Source organism: Apus apus, chromosome 1 (genome assembly GCF_020740795.1).
Source record: "Apus apus isolate bApuApu2 chromosome 1, bApuApu2.pri.cur, whole genome shotgun sequence".
Classification (NCBI taxonomy): domain Eukaryota; kingdom Metazoa; phylum Chordata; class Aves; order Apodiformes; family Apodidae; genus Apus; species Apus apus.
This window is the reverse complement of record NC_067282.1, coordinates 52,488,643-52,507,120: the sequence shown is the minus strand read 5'-3', so window position 1 is coordinate 52,507,120 and position 18,478 is coordinate 52,488,643. Positions and strand designations below refer to the sequence as shown.

Here is an 18,478-nt window from a genome sequence, read left to right as displayed (position 1 = left end):
ATTCCCAGCAGATATCTGGTGAGTTAAATTCCCCTATGAGAACAAGGGCTAGCAATTGTGAGACTTCTTCCAGTTGCTTATAGAATATTTCATCTGCCTCTTCATCTTGGTTGGATGGTGTATAACAGACTCCCACCATGATATTTGCCTTGCTGGCCTTTCCCCTGATTCTTACCAAGAAACACTGAACCCTTTAATCACCACTATTAAGATCTAGACATCCAAAACACTTCTAACATACAGGGCTAACCCACATTCTCCATATGCGATGATTTCAAGAGCAAACCAGCTGTATGGATTAATTCAGTGTTGAAGCAAATAGAGCTAGAGGAATAAAAAAATGGGAGACTGACATGAAAATATGTTCTGGAGAGGTACTGATTTTTCAAACAGCCCCTGTTTACAGTGGTGTTTTTAAAAGTAGCTGTTTGAATCTAAGGTGCTGCAAGAAACAATTGAGAAGACAAAACTAACCAGAATCTTTGAGAGCTTCCTTCCTTCTGCTGCTCCTATCAAACGGTGTCTTTGTTGTATCCCAAGAGTAATTTCTCATGCATATTATGCATTTTTTTTATTCTTTTTTTTTTTTTTTTACCATCAATACAGCTTTCCACAGCATTTAGCAGAGGTCACTTGACCTTGATCAAAAAGGGCTGGGTCATCCCACCCACCATCCCATACCCCTCCATCCTCATTTGCCACAGCACGGCCTTCTCTTTTAACCAGACTCACCACCAGAGATGTGGCATGTCTGCAAGGCTTGTTATTAGGAAACTGAAGAAATGTGAAAAAGTTTTAGTCTGATAAAATAGTCATGGAGAACAAGGGCCTGGACTACTCTTGGAAGGAGCAACTCTAACAGTGGGCCTCAGTTACTCTGTAAAGGAGAGGTAAGTGCTTCTTCCTTGCTGAAGTCTGTTCATGTTCCCATCCCTGTTCTAGTTCTCTGTGTTCAGATAGTTACATGAAATAGTATGGCTGACTAAGTCATCAGCTCCTTCCAAGGTCCATGTACTCTCAGAAGATGCAGGGTCATGAAGTCCAATGAATTCATGAGCACTATTTGCATATTTAAGACTTAATTAAAGCCGAGCATGAAAATTCTGACACTGGGATCACTTGAATTAGTGCTGGTGACTACTCAAGTCTTGAGTCTCCTGTCTTAATTCATTCTATCTGAGACACAGCCCACTGAAGTAAATTTGAGTCGTAGGATTTGGTATTGGGCGCTAATATAATTGAATTTTAAATTATATCAACATGTTTTTCCTCCATACTGTATGTCTTGTTAAGAAAACATGATTATGGTCACAGAGGATCTTTAGTAATGCTTGAAACAAGCCTGACATAAGCAGTTTCAGTCATTTTTTATAGCTATGTAGATAAAATGGAACCTTTAGTGTTTCAAAAACGCAAACAATGTTTATTTGTTGCTCATAAGTAATTCATGGACCCAACAATATTCAACAAAACTTCTTCATTTTCAACAGATTTCTTAATGAGTATCATTTTACAGAAAAACCACCAACAAATAAATATATGAAAACAATCGCTTTTGACATCACAATGGTTAAACACATTAAATAATTCATTGAATTGTGCTTTACATCAATGAAAATCTCTAGGTCTACAAACTATCTTTTAAATAGGAATAAAAGTAGATATGGTTACTCACAATACAAGCTCTTAGTAGCAGAGTTCACACACATTATTGCACATAAACAGAAGAAAAATTCCTAAAGAATTAAGAAATTTACAGCCTATTAATTTACCCTTTTGTCTTAAATATGGTGACTGATGGGAAGCTTTTAATTTATTTTTTTTTAATTTTTTTTTTTTACTTCCAACATTTATTTGAAATCACTGAGCCCAGAAAGCCAAGGACATTGCAGGCTACGGAACCCATTTCCCTCCACAAAAAATCAACACAGTAAGTATTACAAAAAACAAACAGAAAAAGTGCTTCAGTGCATACTGGGTACCTTTTCCAAGTATGCTTTTTGCTAGATGTGGGGAGGATGCAGCAATCTGCTCCAGCAGAATTCTTTTATTGTGATTGTTCATCTCATACAGGGTCATCCCCACCAGCCTGGAAACAAGATATTCTTTCTCCCAGAACAACAAAAAAGAATCATTCCATATATATCAAGGGAACAGCAAAGGAGGAAAAAAAAAAAAGTGACAGTGAGATACGTTTTGTGACATCAGTGCTCACAACTGATATGAGACTGCAAGTGGGGAACAAGAACCCACTAGTGCAGAAGGATGTGTTAACGAGAAGACCAACTTGAGAGACCTCCCGGTTTAGTAGTGGACAATAACTCTGAAACATCTCCAGATGCAAAGGTGATGTGACCTGCTGTTCAGTTTGGTTGAATGGATACACTGCAGTGAGAAAGTTTGGCTCTGGATCTGACTTCCATAACTTTTTCTTTGCCCATACTTCTGTTTTTAGTGAACTGCAAATAACTACCATGTATTGGGTAGAAGCCCTAGCAAGGCTATTGCAGCCTCATTATTAACACAACAGCAGTGAAGAATATCCACCATCAGAAAAGGTGGTTTTTTTCCTTTTCCCCATGGTGAAAAAGTCTTTTATTGTTAGCACTGGTAAGTGGAGAAGAGGGAACAAATTTCCATTCCTTAATAAAGTATGGCCCATAGGCAATAGGCTGAGTTCTTGGACTAGACATCGAATTACCAGGAACAAGTTTTAACAACACAGCATGTTTCTGTGTCTGCTCCAAGCCTACAGTGAATTATAACTGGAAAAGACAGCCACTGCTAAGGATGTGATGAGAGAGATTAGCAAGTACATCTCCATTCCAAAAGAATAAGATTTGTTTCAGCATCACAGTAGCAGAAGCTAAATTGCCTTGTTTAAGCAACAAAATAATGCCAGGAAGACGGACAGAAATCCTATAGCACTGTTTGCTCATGAAGGTTTCAAAAAGAACAGACTGAGCTCCAATCTTACACAAGCCAGTGTAATTACAGTGAGGTCTGTGCTGTCAGAGCAATGAAAACCTGGTATAACAGAGATATGAACAAGGGCCTTTATTTTACTTTTGCGTTACATTATTTCAGGCGCAGGTCCCAAGAAGAAGAAAGCTGCAGGCTTGTGTCTTAGAACTCAACCTGAAACTATTTCCAAACAGCTTTGTTTTTCACATGCCAGGAAATTCTGCTAAGAAAAGCAGTATTGTTGGCACAGTGAGTTTGCTGGATCTACTGATGAAGCTGCGGAAGGAGGTGCTGGGTTTGCCAGTTCGAGGGAGTCTGGGCGAGAGATCTCAGCCACTGGCTGATCCCCTCCTCAACTCCTCCTGTGCAACCAGGACTATCTGCTATGCAGTCTCCAGGGGGAAAAAAAACCCAACAAACTCACTTCAATCTTGACGAAATCCCAAGCTAAGGCAAATCCCATTAACATAGATGCTACAGCACATTAGCAGCTCTTTCAGGACCTTAATCTTGACTCCTAGGAAATGACTGAGTAAAAGGCTAGGCACGGTATTAAGGTACTGCCAAACTATTAAAGCTAATGTAAACAGCCCAAAGACTGCTTCACTTTTCCTCATTAGGCTTTGTGTTGTGTCAGGCAGAAGGAATAGTCTGAAGAATGTGTTGGTGTGCTTAGACAGCTGAAACCGATACTTACAGTTACTGGTGAGGCTGCAGGGAACAATTTCTGAGCTCTCTCTCATTTCCCGTGAAAAGATAACACTGCATTTTCTAAATAAGAATGAGGCCCCTCTTGCCATGTGCAGTGAGGAGATGTGGTCTGCTGAGGAAAGAGACAGGGATGCCAGTAAGGGGACCCTGTTCTAGGAAGGAGACCCTGTTTTTGAGCTCAGGAGGAAAAAGAAGGGATGTTTCACAACATAAAATGGGTTGGAAATGACTCTACCTCTTTTCTAATCTTCCTCCTGAATGTGAATTTGGCCTTGCCTACTTCCTCCCAGACACCTGGCTTCCTCCTTGCATGCCCCACACCACCTCTGCCTCTGCTGGGGGCCCTTCATGGCTCCCCCAGCATCCCTGTGCTCAGGGAATCAAGGAGCACACCTGCGAATCTGGGACACAGCGTACCGGGTGCCAAAGGCATCCTGCCGCAGGGCCTGCAGCACAGAAGGAGATGCAGCAATGGGCTGGGAATGGGGAGATGCAGCAGCTCCCCATCGTCCCTGTGTCACCAGCTCGTCCCTCTGCTGGGCCAGGCTCAGCCCAGCCTGAAGGGCCCAGTGCCAGCAGGTAAGATGGCAGCTCGCTGCAGAGTACCTGCACTGTGCTAAAGGTGCAATGATACTGGCCAGGCTTAGATCTTCATGGCCTCGCCATCCTGCAGCCACACAGAAGGAGCTTCAGTGCTAGACTGTAAACATTTCCTTTTAATTCTCTGAAGGTAGGTGTCCACGCTTGAGCAAGGTGTCTTGAGCGCCTCTTCCAGGCAATGGGGATCCACGTGGAACTGTCCAGGGAGTCTAAATAGCTCCTCACTCTTCTCTAAGGCAGACATACCATGTTCAACCAGGACTATAATGACCTGCAGTCCCACCTTCTCCTTCCTGAACATGGAAGTGGGAGGAGATGCACATGATCCACCAGTGGAACATGTATGAGGGACCAAAAAACACTGTTACTGACCCCAAAAGTAGCACATTGACAATCAGGCATAAAACAGCATACTGCTAATAAGCTACATTGATGATGGGGCATCATTCTGGTATCCCTCTTTGCTTCTTAATGGTCACGAGGAGATCCCATGTTTAATGTATTATTCTATGCATTAACTCTCAACAGCATTGTTAGATCATATTTTTGATACTGTGTGCAGATAAGTAGCAATAATGTCAGATGAAAAAAAGATACAGCATGGACAAAAAAAAACCCAAACAACAACAACAACAACAAAACCCACCAAAAAACAACTTGGAAATGAAGGGACAAATTTTCAAATTCAGTCTCTTTTTTTTCTGTAACATGTTATTTTTACCAACTGGATAAAAAACTTGAATTTTGAAAATAAATGAGAAATTCGCCTCCACTTCAGGTACTCTGGTATCTCTAATTAGCAAATCTGTAAGGTAAAAGCCATTCATGCATGCAATAATACACTCCCAGCATCTCCATTCAGCAGCTGCTCTGAGGCACTTGGAGAAATTTCCTCCTAATGCTTTACAATTATGCTAGAAGAAGGGAAAAACAATCTCAAAAGATCTGTGGTGCACAGGACCCTTTTAAAAAAAAAATCCACTGTTATAGATGGAACAGCATAAAATCTTGGAATAATTAGATGCAGTTTAGCCACAAGAAAGTAATACGTGGAGGAAGAACCCATTGAATCTTTCTCTAGTCAAGGAAAAAAACAGATATCGACCTCTCATCATGAAAACAATAAATTTACAATAATCTTCATACAGAGTAATAAATATCAAGACTTGCCACATATTCATTATGTATCCTATAAAAAAGCCAATTTTTTTCTAGCCACTCCTGTAGTTAGAGAGAAAACCAATTTAAATTGTATTCACTTGGCATCAATGTATTTTAACAGACAATATCATAAACCTGCCTCCCTTCACAGACAATGTATCTTCAGGCTTTTACAGCAAATCTGGAAAATGTCACACTAATATTTAAGCCGTTCCTGCTCTCTCTTGCCTCTTCCCTGTAGTTTGCTTGCCTCCTCTTCACCTTTTGTGAATGCAAAGGCTGATTTCATTGCCTCCAGACAGATAATCTCTGCGACATGTGCCCAGCTGCCATGTGAACCTCATTTCTCAAAGCTTTCCCTTTGTCACATGCACTCAGAAAGATGGCTGCTACCTGGCTGTGTTCAGTACTCTCAACATCTGTGGAGAAATAAGCTAACCCCTCCATCACTTCACTTAGAAATAATCTCTGATGGATTGCTGGCTAACAGAACAGACAAGCGATGGCCCAGCCCCACATTTCCTAGGTCTCTTTTAATCACCTCAGCAAATTCTTCCCTTAATCCAAACACAGCATGTAGAGGTTTGAAGGGCAATGTGCTTTCCTCCCTTTCATTCACTATAAAGCTAAGCACTAGAGTTGCAAAGAACCGTATGAAATAAACCAGCTCTCACGTCACACAGGAACCAAACCTGGTATTTTTTCCCAATTTTTCATTCATATCTGCACAAGTTTTGATAGCTCAGCTTGTATAGGGTGTATCTGTTAATGCAAAGGATTTAGCTCTCTCTTCAACACATCCTCATAGCTTAGGGCTTTGAAAGAAGTCTTTTTGGACAGGAATCTATTCTACTGCCATTTAATAACACTAACCAAAGCCTATTGAGAAAAAAATACATTCTCCTCACTGGCAGAAAACAAGGAAAACTGAGACAAGGAGGAGCAGCTTTCAGACATGGTCTCATTTACTAAAGTAGTAAGCCCTCCTTGTCTATGTCCCAAGTTGCCAAGTGGCAGAAACTCTCTGATCCTCTCATTGGTTAGTCATGATGGAGAGGCATCACCACCTTGCAACCTGACTATTATAATCTTCAGTGACAGCCACTTCTGCTGCCTCTTCCCTTGGCCACTGGTGAGCTCTCTGCTCCCGCAGCAGCCGCCGCTCCTCTCGCCTCTTTAAACGGTTCTGCTGATGCTCCTCTTGCTTGGAATACTGGAAGCGCTGCAGGAACAGGTCCTTGGCGTATTCGTACAGCTGCACATCCAAGAAATTCAGCTCCTCTATCCTCTGCCTCACATCCTCATCAATGTCCACGTTGGAGGCCCGCGTCACGTTGAGTTGGGTGAATGGGGAAATGAATTTCAGGTTGAAGGTCCTCTCAAAGAGATACTGGGTTTTCCTCTGAAATTCCGTGAGCCCAAAGAAGGCCATATTTTTCAGATTGTTCTTGGCGCTTTGGAGAAGAATGGTATTTCTTTCACTCTCATTCATAGAAGTCAAGTTGTAGCATCCCACCAGGCTGAGGTCTGCCAGCATGCGCACCTGGCGGTTGTTGGCCAAGTTGTAGGTACAATCCATGAATTCCTGTAAACTGACTCCAGACCAGTCGTCTCCTTCGTAACAGGTCGGCAGCTCATCTGGTGTTGGGCTTCTTCCATCGCACATATGAAGGGAAGTTTTCCACGTTGCACCCCTCTGGACATGTTTCCATTCACTCAAGTAGCGTGACACAGGATCCCTCAGCATCGTGATGTAATAGAAGTTCCTGAAACATATAATTAAATACAGTTTCAAGATTCAGGGGATTTAACTTGTTTATTTGCCAACAAAACAGTTACCGGGCAGCACCACCCTCTTCGCTTCTTCCAGTGTAATTTAGGCACTTTTAAGTTACTACTTCTGAGACAGTAAAAAGCTTAGAGCTTCATAAATACTGTGAATAAAACACAAGGTAAATTGGGAGGAGAGAGAGGTGAAAGGAAATAAGCAGGTATCAAAGAAATGGAATTACTTTGACCTATCAACTGTTCAGTGATCGTTACTTTATGTAGCAGTTAATTAACTGGATTGTACTCCCCTCTACTTTGAAATGCTAGCCCTCAGTAATATCAGAAACAGTGGGAAAAGAGATGTACACAGCCTTGCCACTTCCCTTCTGGATTGAAACATGCAAGGTCCTGCACTTGGCTTGGGGCAATCTCAAGTATAAATAGAGGCTGGACAGAAAATGGAGGGACAGCAGCCCTGAGGAGAAGGACCTGCGGGTGTTGGTTGATGAGAAACTCAACATGAGCTGGCAGTGTGCATTTGCAGCCCAGAAAGCCAACTGTGTCCTGGGCTGCATCAAAGGAAGTGTGGCCAGCAGGTCAAGAGAAAGGATTCTTCCCCTCTACTTCACTCTCATGAGAGCTCACCTGGAGTACTGTGTCCAGTTCTGGCACCTTCAACACAGGAAGGACATGGAGCTCTTGGAGTGAGTCCAGAGGAGGGCCTAAAATATGATCAGAGAGCTGGAGCACCTTCCTATAAAGACAGGCTGAGGCAGTTGGGGTTGTTCAGCCTGGCGAAGAGAAGGCTCTGGGGAGACCTTATAGCAGCCTTCCAGTACCTGAAGGGGCTACAGAAAAGATGGGGAGGGACTTTTTACAAGGGCTTGTAGTGATAGGATGAACTGTAATGGCTTTAAACTGGAAGAGGGGAGATCTAGGTTAGACATTAGGAAGAAATTCTTTACTCTGAGAGTGGTGAGACACTGGAACAGGTTGCCCAGGGAGGTTGTGGTTGATCCATCCCTGGAAGTGTTCAAGGCCAGGTTGGACAGGACTTTCAGCAGCCTGGTCTAGTGGGAGGTGTCGCAGTTGGAACTAAATGATCTTTAACTTCTCTTCCAAACCAAACCATTCTATTATTCTATGTCTTGTAAGATGTTAATCCATACAGTGCTTGGTCAGAGAATAAGAGAAGCAATTTTGTGTGCATGCTGCTAGTAGTAAAAATACCATGTGGGAGACTGGCATGAGCCACCTACTTAGGAAGAACCCTATTATTAAATGGGTTGGAATGAAGCTAATGAGACACCCAAAATCCATTCATATGACTTAATTTTAGACAAGTGCTTGATTGAAATTAGTTACAATCATGTAGTACAGAAGCATTTGTTGATAAAAAGATTATCATTATTCAGCCTCACTTGTCAAGAATACAAAAGAAACACCAAGAAATATTGATTTGAAATACAGCAAATAACTGCAGAACTCCCATTGTCAGTCCATTTTTTAGCTATTGAATTCAGTTTTTTCATCTATTTATGGCAACCTGAAATGGACTGCAATTGAGTATGCTTCCAGCAGGCTTTCACAGATTGAGGGTTTTTTTCTGAGAAATGTTTTATTCAGTAACAACTCACCTGAATTACAGGGTGGTATCTTAAAGACAAAGCAAAACCAAAATACTTACAATTTCTGTCAGCTAGAATTACCAGCAGGAAGATTCACGACTAAAATTAACACACGGTCTGGTACAAAAATAGGCTTGTGAGTTTGCATGACTCATCTGACTGCAAACAATCCATTAATAAATCATGAGCCCTAAGATTTCTTAACAGAAGGCTGATACTGGTACCCTTTCTTGAGCCTAGAGAATGATGAAGCAAGTAAGCAGGAGGCAAGCTTGCTGTAGACATGTTACCCCGTAAACAAACCAACACTTTGTGAGTGACATCTCATACACAAGCTAACTCCAGCTAAATGAAAAATCTCAAAATTGCTAATAATTTCCAAGCAATTACCTTTCTTTTTCAGATATTATCTGTTTTCTGCCACTAAAGATTCCCCAGAGCTTCTCCATAAGCCTTCGGTTCATCATAAACCCAGATATTTCCCCACGTAATGCTAAAAATGCAGATATTTTCCCCTGTGCAAACAAAGCAAAAGGGAACAGGGCTGAATGCTTTGTCCTGAGTTCTCCACCTAGAGAATCTACATTATACTTTCTGGAATAAGGTTATAAGGCCAAACTATAGACTATGTCCTGCTGCAGGGTTGTTTCTTGAATTACTATCTAATGGAAACAGCTGTTTCATGGATTATTTCATAGCAGAAGGATTACAGGTGGATGGATATAAACCAGGGACTGCCATGGATGTATTTTATTCTCACTTGCATTGGAAACCATGATTTGTATCAGATAATATTCTGAAGAATGGTATTTCCAAAATAATGTGGGGCTTGGGTTTTCTGGCTGCCACTCATACATGACCAAACTGCACTTCAGCTGTTTTGATCCACTTCAGTCACTTACACAGCCCACATCAATAATGAACCCAAGGATCACATAACCATCCCTAGAAAGATATTTCCAAAATCCCTCTTCAGCACTCCTGCAGAGCAGGGATGACCAGAAATCTTTCTGTGCGCTCTGCAGTATAAATCCACTGTGAAAAAAACTGTCTTTAAGCACTTCCAGTACAACTTTCCCTTCTCAGACTTTCCCATCTCATACCTTCCATGTATGAGAGCACATTAACAATCACTTTCCAACTAACAGAACAAAAATGTGGACTCATTTCATTAGTGTTGTGCAGATAAGGCAGCCCAACTCCCAAATGCCCATCAGCTCTGAGCAAAAGACACCATTGTTGCAACATCCAGCAGGCAGTGATAGGGTTGTGACAGAACATGATTGAAGCTCCAAGAGGGCAGAAATGGGAAAAATAAAAATAAAAATGGACAAAGATTCAAAGGCAGCTGCCAACATCTACTTTGACAGAGACTTGGCATTGGCTTAGTCCTTGTATTTCTGCCCCTCCCCTCTTTGGATCATTTTAGATGTTGATATATGGTAACAGATAGGTTTAAAAGTTGCTCTTGACAATTATTTATACCTCTAATATAGTTCTGTCTTTCCTCACCCATCTCCAGCAGTTCCAGTCAGGCATGACTCAGCTCAACAACAATTAACAAAAATATCTCCTTTGCATCAATCATTTTCATTTCTTCCCTGGATATGTAAATGCATTTGATGTGCAATAAGCAGGAGTATGAAGCAAATGCAGGGAAATGAGAACAGTGCCTTTTTGTATAACATCCACAGCTTCCCGTGTGTAGACAGGGTGAGAAACTGTCACCAGTTTGTTGCTGCTCCCCCCTGTGACTACCTGACTTCTGCAGCTGTTTTTGCTATCCCGATCAATTTCCTTCTAGTTCGTGCATCTTTCAGAATCTTGCCTTCTTGTGTTATCAGCTGAACGGGTTCTTCACCTGCTAGACAAGCTTTAAGAGCAGCCTGTTATACATTTAGTTTCCAAGGTACTAATAACTGAGTGCAGCCATCCCTGCCGCATTCACAGTTTACAACCTTCTGTTTAACCTTCTGTTCAGGGCTCTGTCACCCCTTTAACCAATTTGAGGCTGCAAGACTTTAAGGTTTCTTCCACCTGATTTTGGGCACTGTCCAGACGACACTGTTGCAACGCTATGCAGAGGGCTGGGGGATGCTGTGCAGCAGTTATGTCACAAATTTTTCTTTCAGGGAAAAGGATGACATGTCTCTAGAATAAGTTTATAAACAAAAATACGTAGGTCATGCATGCTTGTTCCAGTTGGAAAATTATGAAAATTATCTTGGGAAACTGCTTTTGAATGTTGACATTTATGGATTAAATACGGCAGCACGTCAGAGCTCTCAGTGCCTAATGAATGGCTGAGGAGTCAGCTTATAATAAAGACAAGAAGCAGTTCATAAAAACATGAAACTGGGGATGGCCTTCAGTCTCCCCTGTCTTCTCTGTCTGGTAGAAGAGCACCAAGTCAGCTGCATACTGAGCATGCCTGAGCTACTCTGAACACATACATGCACTTGTTCTGGTTGGTATAAATGACCCCCTTCCATCAGCCATGCTAGCACTTGCGTGGCTACATTAAGCTCCACCGCTACTCACTGTGGGAAATACTCAGCAAAGAATTAAGTAATAACTTCTGCTACCCTCTTTGACAAAGCAAACTCATCACAGACTTATTGGCTTCATTTCAAAGGACTCCCATCATCGATTACTCAAACTGCTGTCACAGACACCCTCAGTGCTTAAAGGCTAGCCAAGCAGAATATACTGGCATGTCAGTGAGAAGATACTTCCCACAGAACATTCCAAATCCATTAAACCCCATACCAATTATATTGATATCTACATCTGTATCTATATCTACATACTTGTATCTAATCTATAGCTATATATATGAGTATGTGCATGCATGTGTATGTGTAAAAATTTACATGGGAATCTGGCCATAAGCTGCAGTTGCCAATGGAAGAAAAATTATAGCAAAGGCATAGTGTGCATTTGCCAATGTATTCTGTGACCGTCTATATAAACACATAGACATGTACAAACACTTCCGCTCACATCTCACAAACCACTAGTCACAATGTAAACTCCTCCTGAAAGGATATTCATACAACTTCCTCAGAGGAAACAATCTCCTTTTGTGCATAATGTACAGAAATTAATGGGTTATCGAAGTCACTGCTACCGGATGGTCGATTTTTTGGACAGATGCTAAGCTCCATGATGGTCAGGGCAAGGGTCTGATGATCCGTGCAAGGGCCCAAAACAAGCACCGGTGGCAAGTGTGGGCTGCACAAGAGTTTAAAAAAAGCACTTGGGAATTCACAAAGCTCTAGTCCCACCCGCATGAAATCCGGTCTCTTCATTAGCATTAGGCAAAGAAAACCATTAATTAACAGAACAGCTAAAATGAGCTTCTAGGCATAACCTAAGAACACGTATTTCTTTCACATTATATGGCATTTGAATATAAAACCTATAATCTTACATTAATCCTTCAGTAGTACTGCTCTGGTTTAGAAATTAATTTCAGAGGAGCAGACTCTGATATAAGTGAAGGTGATCCCGAACCAGGGCATTTTGCCTCCTCTATCACCATGGAACAGACGTCCCAGCTGAAGGAGACTTACTAAGCACAGGAAGGATCACCACACATCAAGAACAAAAACATCCTGGAGGGCCTCCTGGGGAAGAAGGATGAGTGGCATCTTCTCTGTCCCTGTCTGTCTCATGTGGAGCAGCCAGCACAAGGGGAGCTGACACAGCACTCTCGGAGGCTCAGAGTAGAGAAAAAACAAGCTATTCCCCTCTTCTTACAAAGTGTGAGGCAGGACCTTACATGGTGCAAGGAGTGATGAGCTTCATAAAAGGAGAACAGTGTACTCATAGCAGCTGATGCAGAGATGGAGGGATATTTGAGGTGGAGAAAAAGAGTCACTGGAGAATATTTTGGAAGACATGAACAGACAGAAGAAAGAAGAATCAAAATGACTGAAAAACCCAGGTGCATCATAAAACCATCCATGTTCTGGTTCTTCCTGGTAGTGAGGAAAATAAAAACCCTGGTGAAGTTTATAACCCAAGTGGAGACAAGAAGTAAGCAGCTTTAACCCTGGTAGTGAGTGTGCTCCTGAGGAAAGGCTTGAAATACCCAGCAAAAGCCAGCCTGGCAGCATGCTTCTGCTAACCATGGAAGTCACAGCAAGACGAAGCATTAAGAAGGATCATCATTATGTGAACAGAAGCCTTATGCTTTCCAGTTTTATCCAGAGGCCCACATTGTCAGAGGCAGTAACAGACTTAACCACTGATCAGCAACCTCTCTTCAGAAGAAGTACAGTCAGTATGGGTAACAGTGAAGAGAAGAGGGTTAACTGATGAAATAAATATACAGATAAAGTGTGAAGATGATCAAAGGGCCATGAAGATGATCAAAGAGCTGGAACACCTCTGCTATGAAGACAGTCCAAGAGAATTGGGGCTGTTCAGCCTGGAGAAGAGAAGGCTCCAGGGAGACCTTATAGTCTTCCACTACCTGAAGGGACCTACAGGAAAGCTGGGGAGAAACTTGTCACCAGAAAGTACAGTGAGAGGACAAGGGGTAATGGTTTTAAACTGAAAGAGTTTAGGTTAGACATCAGGAAGAAATTATCTACCATGACGGTAGTAAGGTGCTGTAATAGGTTGCCTAGGGAGCTTGTGGATGCCTCATCCCTGGAGGTGTTTAAGGCCAGGCTGGATGAGGCTTTGTGCAGCCTGGTATAGTGGGAGGTGTCCCTGCTCATAGCAGGGAGGTTGGAACCTGATGATCTTTAAGGTCCCTTCCAACCTTAACCATTTTATGATTCTGTTCTAGGATTTAGTACATGAACAATTAGGGAATAAGAGCATGCAACAAGGATGGTGGAGGGAGGCAAACAGCAAAGAAACATTGCTGGGCTGATCTGAACTGATCAAATCACCCTGGCATAATGTAAATGTATCAGCTCATGGCTGGCAGCATTACTGTGCAGGGTGTCACTGCATCTATGCTATGTTTAATTTATAGATAGCCTGCCCAAAGGAACAAGAACTGACTGTATACTTCTTAATCATGCAGGAAGCATCAGACAGCTTATCCACCAAGCCAGACACACAGACTCCATCTAGCCCACAAACTTTTACAAAGATGATGCAGCAACAGCACACAGGTTTCTTCAGCCTAGCATCTGTCACAGGCTGCTAGACCACTGTGATAGGAACAGTCTTCTCAGATATCCTTCAGAAAAGTTTCTGACAATACTACTAGTTGTCCTCTCAGGTTTTCATGGGTTTTTTTACAAGTCTTTTAGTGAAAGAACAGCAGTTACCATTAAGAAATCAATGTTTATCCACTCTTACCACATACATACCCATTCAGCACATAGGAAAAACACTTCACTGGCTGTTTCCCAGAGGATGTGAGCACTCATCACTTCTGCTGTTTTTCATTGGCATGATGAGCACTGTAGTTACTTAAAACAATGTTATGTCCTATAAACACTTACTCCTCACTAAAGGAGAACTTGTCACTGACTTCAGCAGAGTTAAATAAAAAACCACCAAAAACCCTCGCATTTTGAGGTGCAAAATCTAAACATTTTAGGTAAGTCTCATTATTGCTCTGAGTTTTTGTCCCACGGCACTGAATCCAATGAGAAGAAAACTGGCCACTGTTTCCTATTTCCAAACTGGTCACAAGATCCTGGTGGTTAACTACACTTTTTGTTATCCCAGGGACATATAGTGCCGCTAAGTCTGTAGGACATGTCTGCTCAGAGAAGGGACTGGATACTGCTTCCTGGGCAAGACATGTAAATGCAGTGGTCTACATACAAGCTACATGTCTAAGAAACCTCAGAAGCCAGCAGGGAGCTGCTGAGCCCAGGTAATGGTGTGTGTCCAGAGAGGGATGTAGCTGGCTAAGGGTAGGTGCCAGCTCTGGCATGAGCAGTATCACTTCAGAGGCTGCCCATGCATTGCCTTGTGTAGCCTGACCACAATGGAAGCTAAGATACCTGTTAACTTGGGGATGTCTACATTGTAGGCACCGATATACAGGTGTCTCCATCTGTAAGGTGAACCCCATGCCTGGAGTCAAAGGCTCCCTTGACTGCACAGACATACTAACAGAGTGAAAATTTCAGGCCAACCTCAAAAGCCAACAAGCAAAGTAACATTCCGTAATGACAGAGAAATTAAGTACAGAGAACCTCAGATTCATGACTTTTTGTACCTGTGACATACACCGCTCATGTTAAGGTATCTCTTTCTAATCATGTTTTTGGAGCTGGAGCCTTCATAGAATCATAGAATGGTTTGGGTTGGAAAAGACATTAAAGATCTATTAGTTCCCACCCCCCTGCATGGGCAGGGACACCTCCCACTAGACCAGGTTGCTCAAAGTTCCATCCAACCTGTCCCTGAACACTTCCACGGATGGGGCTTCCACAACTTCCCTGGGCAACCTGTTCCAGTGTCTCACCAACCTCATTCTGTCACTACAGAATTTACTCCTAATGTCTAAGCTAAAACTCCCCTTTTCCAGTTTAAAGTCATCACCCCTCACCTTTTCACTACATGCCCTTATAAAAAGTCCCTCCCCAGCTTTCCTGTATCCCCTTCAGGCACTGGAAGGCCACTAAAAAGTCTCCCTGGAGCCCTCTCTTCTCCAGGCTGAACAGCCCCAACTCTCTCTCTTCCCTTTACTTCTCAAAGCAAACATAAGTTTTAAGTAACTTTTGTACTATTTCACACAAATCTCCAAGCCAGCAGTTAGAAAACCAGCCTTCATTTTGTTTTCCTTGCTGATATATCAGCATATCATTTAGACAGGGGGAGGCCTTGGAGTCTGACAGCTGGGTCTTTATTTCTGGTTCTGGATAGCAAAGGAAGTTGCTCCAGAAGTTACTTGTGATGACACAGTCCATTACAGGAAAGAGAAATATGGTGTTTGGGCACTGGGAAGCATTTAAGAAATGTGAAACCTCCCATTTCATTCCATTTTAGCAGAGATACTCCCCATCACCAACTTCAGTTTCTTTCACATTAAACTGTTATTTTAGAACTCATCGTAAAAGTCGTGGGTTTTCTGTTTAGAAATGGCAAGCCCTTTTTATTCCTAAATATCCCCTGAAATATCAAATTAAATTCTGTACACATGCTATCAGAAAAACCCCAGGAAAGCTTTCCAGCATTTTTTTTTATTTTTTTTTATTATTTTTTTTTTAATGGCTGTTGATCAGATGATTAGTGTTGATCGGATGACTGAAGAATACCAGATGACAGAGTGTCATTAGAAATCACTCACTCTCTGACATCAAACAACTTTTAACAGCAGAGATTTAGGGTAATCCAGAAGGGCAGAAGGAGGGAGTGAAGCTGTTGCAACACAAATACTACATGTACAACATTAGGAAATGTTTCCACCTGAAGACTCTAATTTTCCTTGAAGCGAATCTAGGGCAAATTCAACAATGGTGTAGAGCTGTGCAAGGATACGAGAGGAAATGGCCTCAAGTTGCACCATAGGAGGTTTAGATTGGATATTAGGAAAAACTTCTTTACTGATAGGGTTGTCAGGCACTAGAACAGGCTGTCCAGAGAAATGGTGGAGTCACCATCTGTGGAGATGTTAAAAAAACATATAGACATGGCACTTCAGGACAGGGTTGTTGGGCTGATGGTTGGACTTTATGATCTTAGAGGTCTTTTCCAACCTTGATGATTCTATAATTATATGATTGTATAAGAAGAGTGAGATGCTAGCACATAGCACTGGTTTAAATTTATATTATTTAGAGAAAAGATTAAAAATCCAGCACTTCACCTGTACTGCAAACAGTGGTAAAAGCCACATTTGGGGAGGCTATTTTATTTTATTTTCTTAAATATTGAAGGAATGAAGACAACTGGCTTGGGACTATGCAAACTGAGAATTTTCTTTTAAACCACTGTAGGCTTCTGGAGTTAAGATCTGTGATTTTGTACTTTTTAAAAGTTATGAATAAACATTAAAATAATAATAATAGCATTTTCTACATATCACATTGTCACACCCCCTTCAAAATAATTAGTGAAAATTGATTTCAAGACCTACTGCTGCAAAAGGGAATTGGGAGTGCTGAGACGTTTTTTCTTGAGATAGGAGAACACAAATTTGTGAGGATGCAGATTTTAATGAAGTATTTCAAAGACATGTATCAGGATGCTTGGACCAAACGGCAGCCTTCATGTACCTAAGAGGTCAGTGAGAAGATGGAGTGAGGCTCTTCACTGACATGCATGGTGGGATAATGAGAGACAACAGCAATAAAATGAAATAGGGGAGGATACATGGAAAATAATTTTCACTATGAGAAGAATAAGCATTGGGAAAGCTTTGCCCAAAGAAGCTGTGTGCCCTCCGTCTTGGAGGTTTTGAAAACCCAACTGGACAGAGCCCTGAGCAACTCCTTGGGAGCTCAGTGGTGACCCTGCTCTGAGCAGGGAGTTGACCAGAGACCTCCTGAGGTTCCTTCCAGCCCCAGAGGTTCTCTGATTCTGCAAGACAGTGCACAGTCTTCTGTCACCAAATGTACAGTCCTGTCAGAAAATACATCAAACCAGAGACAACCCTCTAACTATATCACACCTATTCTCTCTTGCTTTCTCCTGGCTACCCCAGGCAGAGTACAGGGAATGTGCTTTGCCTTTTTAGGAGATTTAGTTTTATCTGTATATGATTTTAACTAGGGCTTTAAAACTCCAAATCAGTACACCCTGAATTATTAAGCAACTTCATGAATATTTATTTCTATGATACTTTGTTCAATATAGAGTATCTGGAAATTGGAGAGGACACTGCAGCAACTACATGTCCCTAAAGAAATTAATTCTGTTCACAGGTATCAAGTGTGGATCTTGAACAGCTCCTAGACTAATGAAATGATGTAGCTACCCATGGTTTTAATCCCAGTATTTTAGCAAATGCACACGAACAGCATACGAATATGTGTGAGCCTTCTGAGCTAATATAGGTTTTTCCTGTGTGTTGCTTTTAGGATTTAGGCATAAACTTTCAAATACAGAGCATAAAATTAGGCATCTAAATCTATATTTAAACACATAGATAAACTCAGCCTCATTGTCACTGAAGAAAATAAACAGTAGTAGGAGCTAAGAATGCTCAGTTACCCAGACAGTGTAGTCTGATGATTTATTTATCAAAAGTAGGCTCCCAGAGCCATGAGAGTGCCTTTCCCTGCCAGTACAGATAACAGAACTTTATTATTCCCCTTCATAAAGCATCCTAGCCCCTTTTGAAACACCCTCTTCATCCAGCTGCTCCTGTTGGAAAGAGCTTGCGAAGGCTGTTTCACATGGTTAGGAACACAAGTTTCATTCCCAGAATAAACTTTTTCTTGGTCCACTTACATCCAGCTGTTCTTGGGTTAACACTGCAATCACATCAAGAGGATTCATAAATGTTACATCAGAGAAGGAGAAATGGCATTTAAGTTGGAGATCAGAAAGCAATCACATCGGCTTTCCTTTTACAAAGCTGTACGGGTTGTTACTGACTTCTCTGATAAGACAAGCCAGAAGTGACCATCCTGCAGCCCCCCAAACCCTTTTGGTCATGCTTTAGTTCGCTTTACCCAGGGACACACCCTGAGTTTTCCAACATCTCAGCCTTTCAT

At 41.8% G+C, this 18,478-nt stretch overlaps 1 protein-coding gene across 4 annotated transcripts in view; it reads right to left on the bottom strand.

The window, feature by feature from the left end:
- Positions 1-1,395: 1,395 nt before the first annotated feature.
- HS6ST3 (heparan sulfate 6-O-sulfotransferase 3) overlaps positions 1,396-18,478 on the bottom strand; it is a 305,979-nt gene continuing 288,896 nt past the window's right edge. For all 4 annotated transcript variants that reach the window (XM_051608267.1, XM_051608268.1, XM_051608271.1 and 1 more), the window contains one exon: positions 1,396-7,202. In XM_051608267.1, coding sequence (XP_051464227.1) covers positions 6,497-7,202 — 706 coding nt within the window. In that variant the 3' untranslated portion in view covers positions 1,396-6,496. The remainder of the gene's footprint in view (positions 7,203-18,478) is intronic.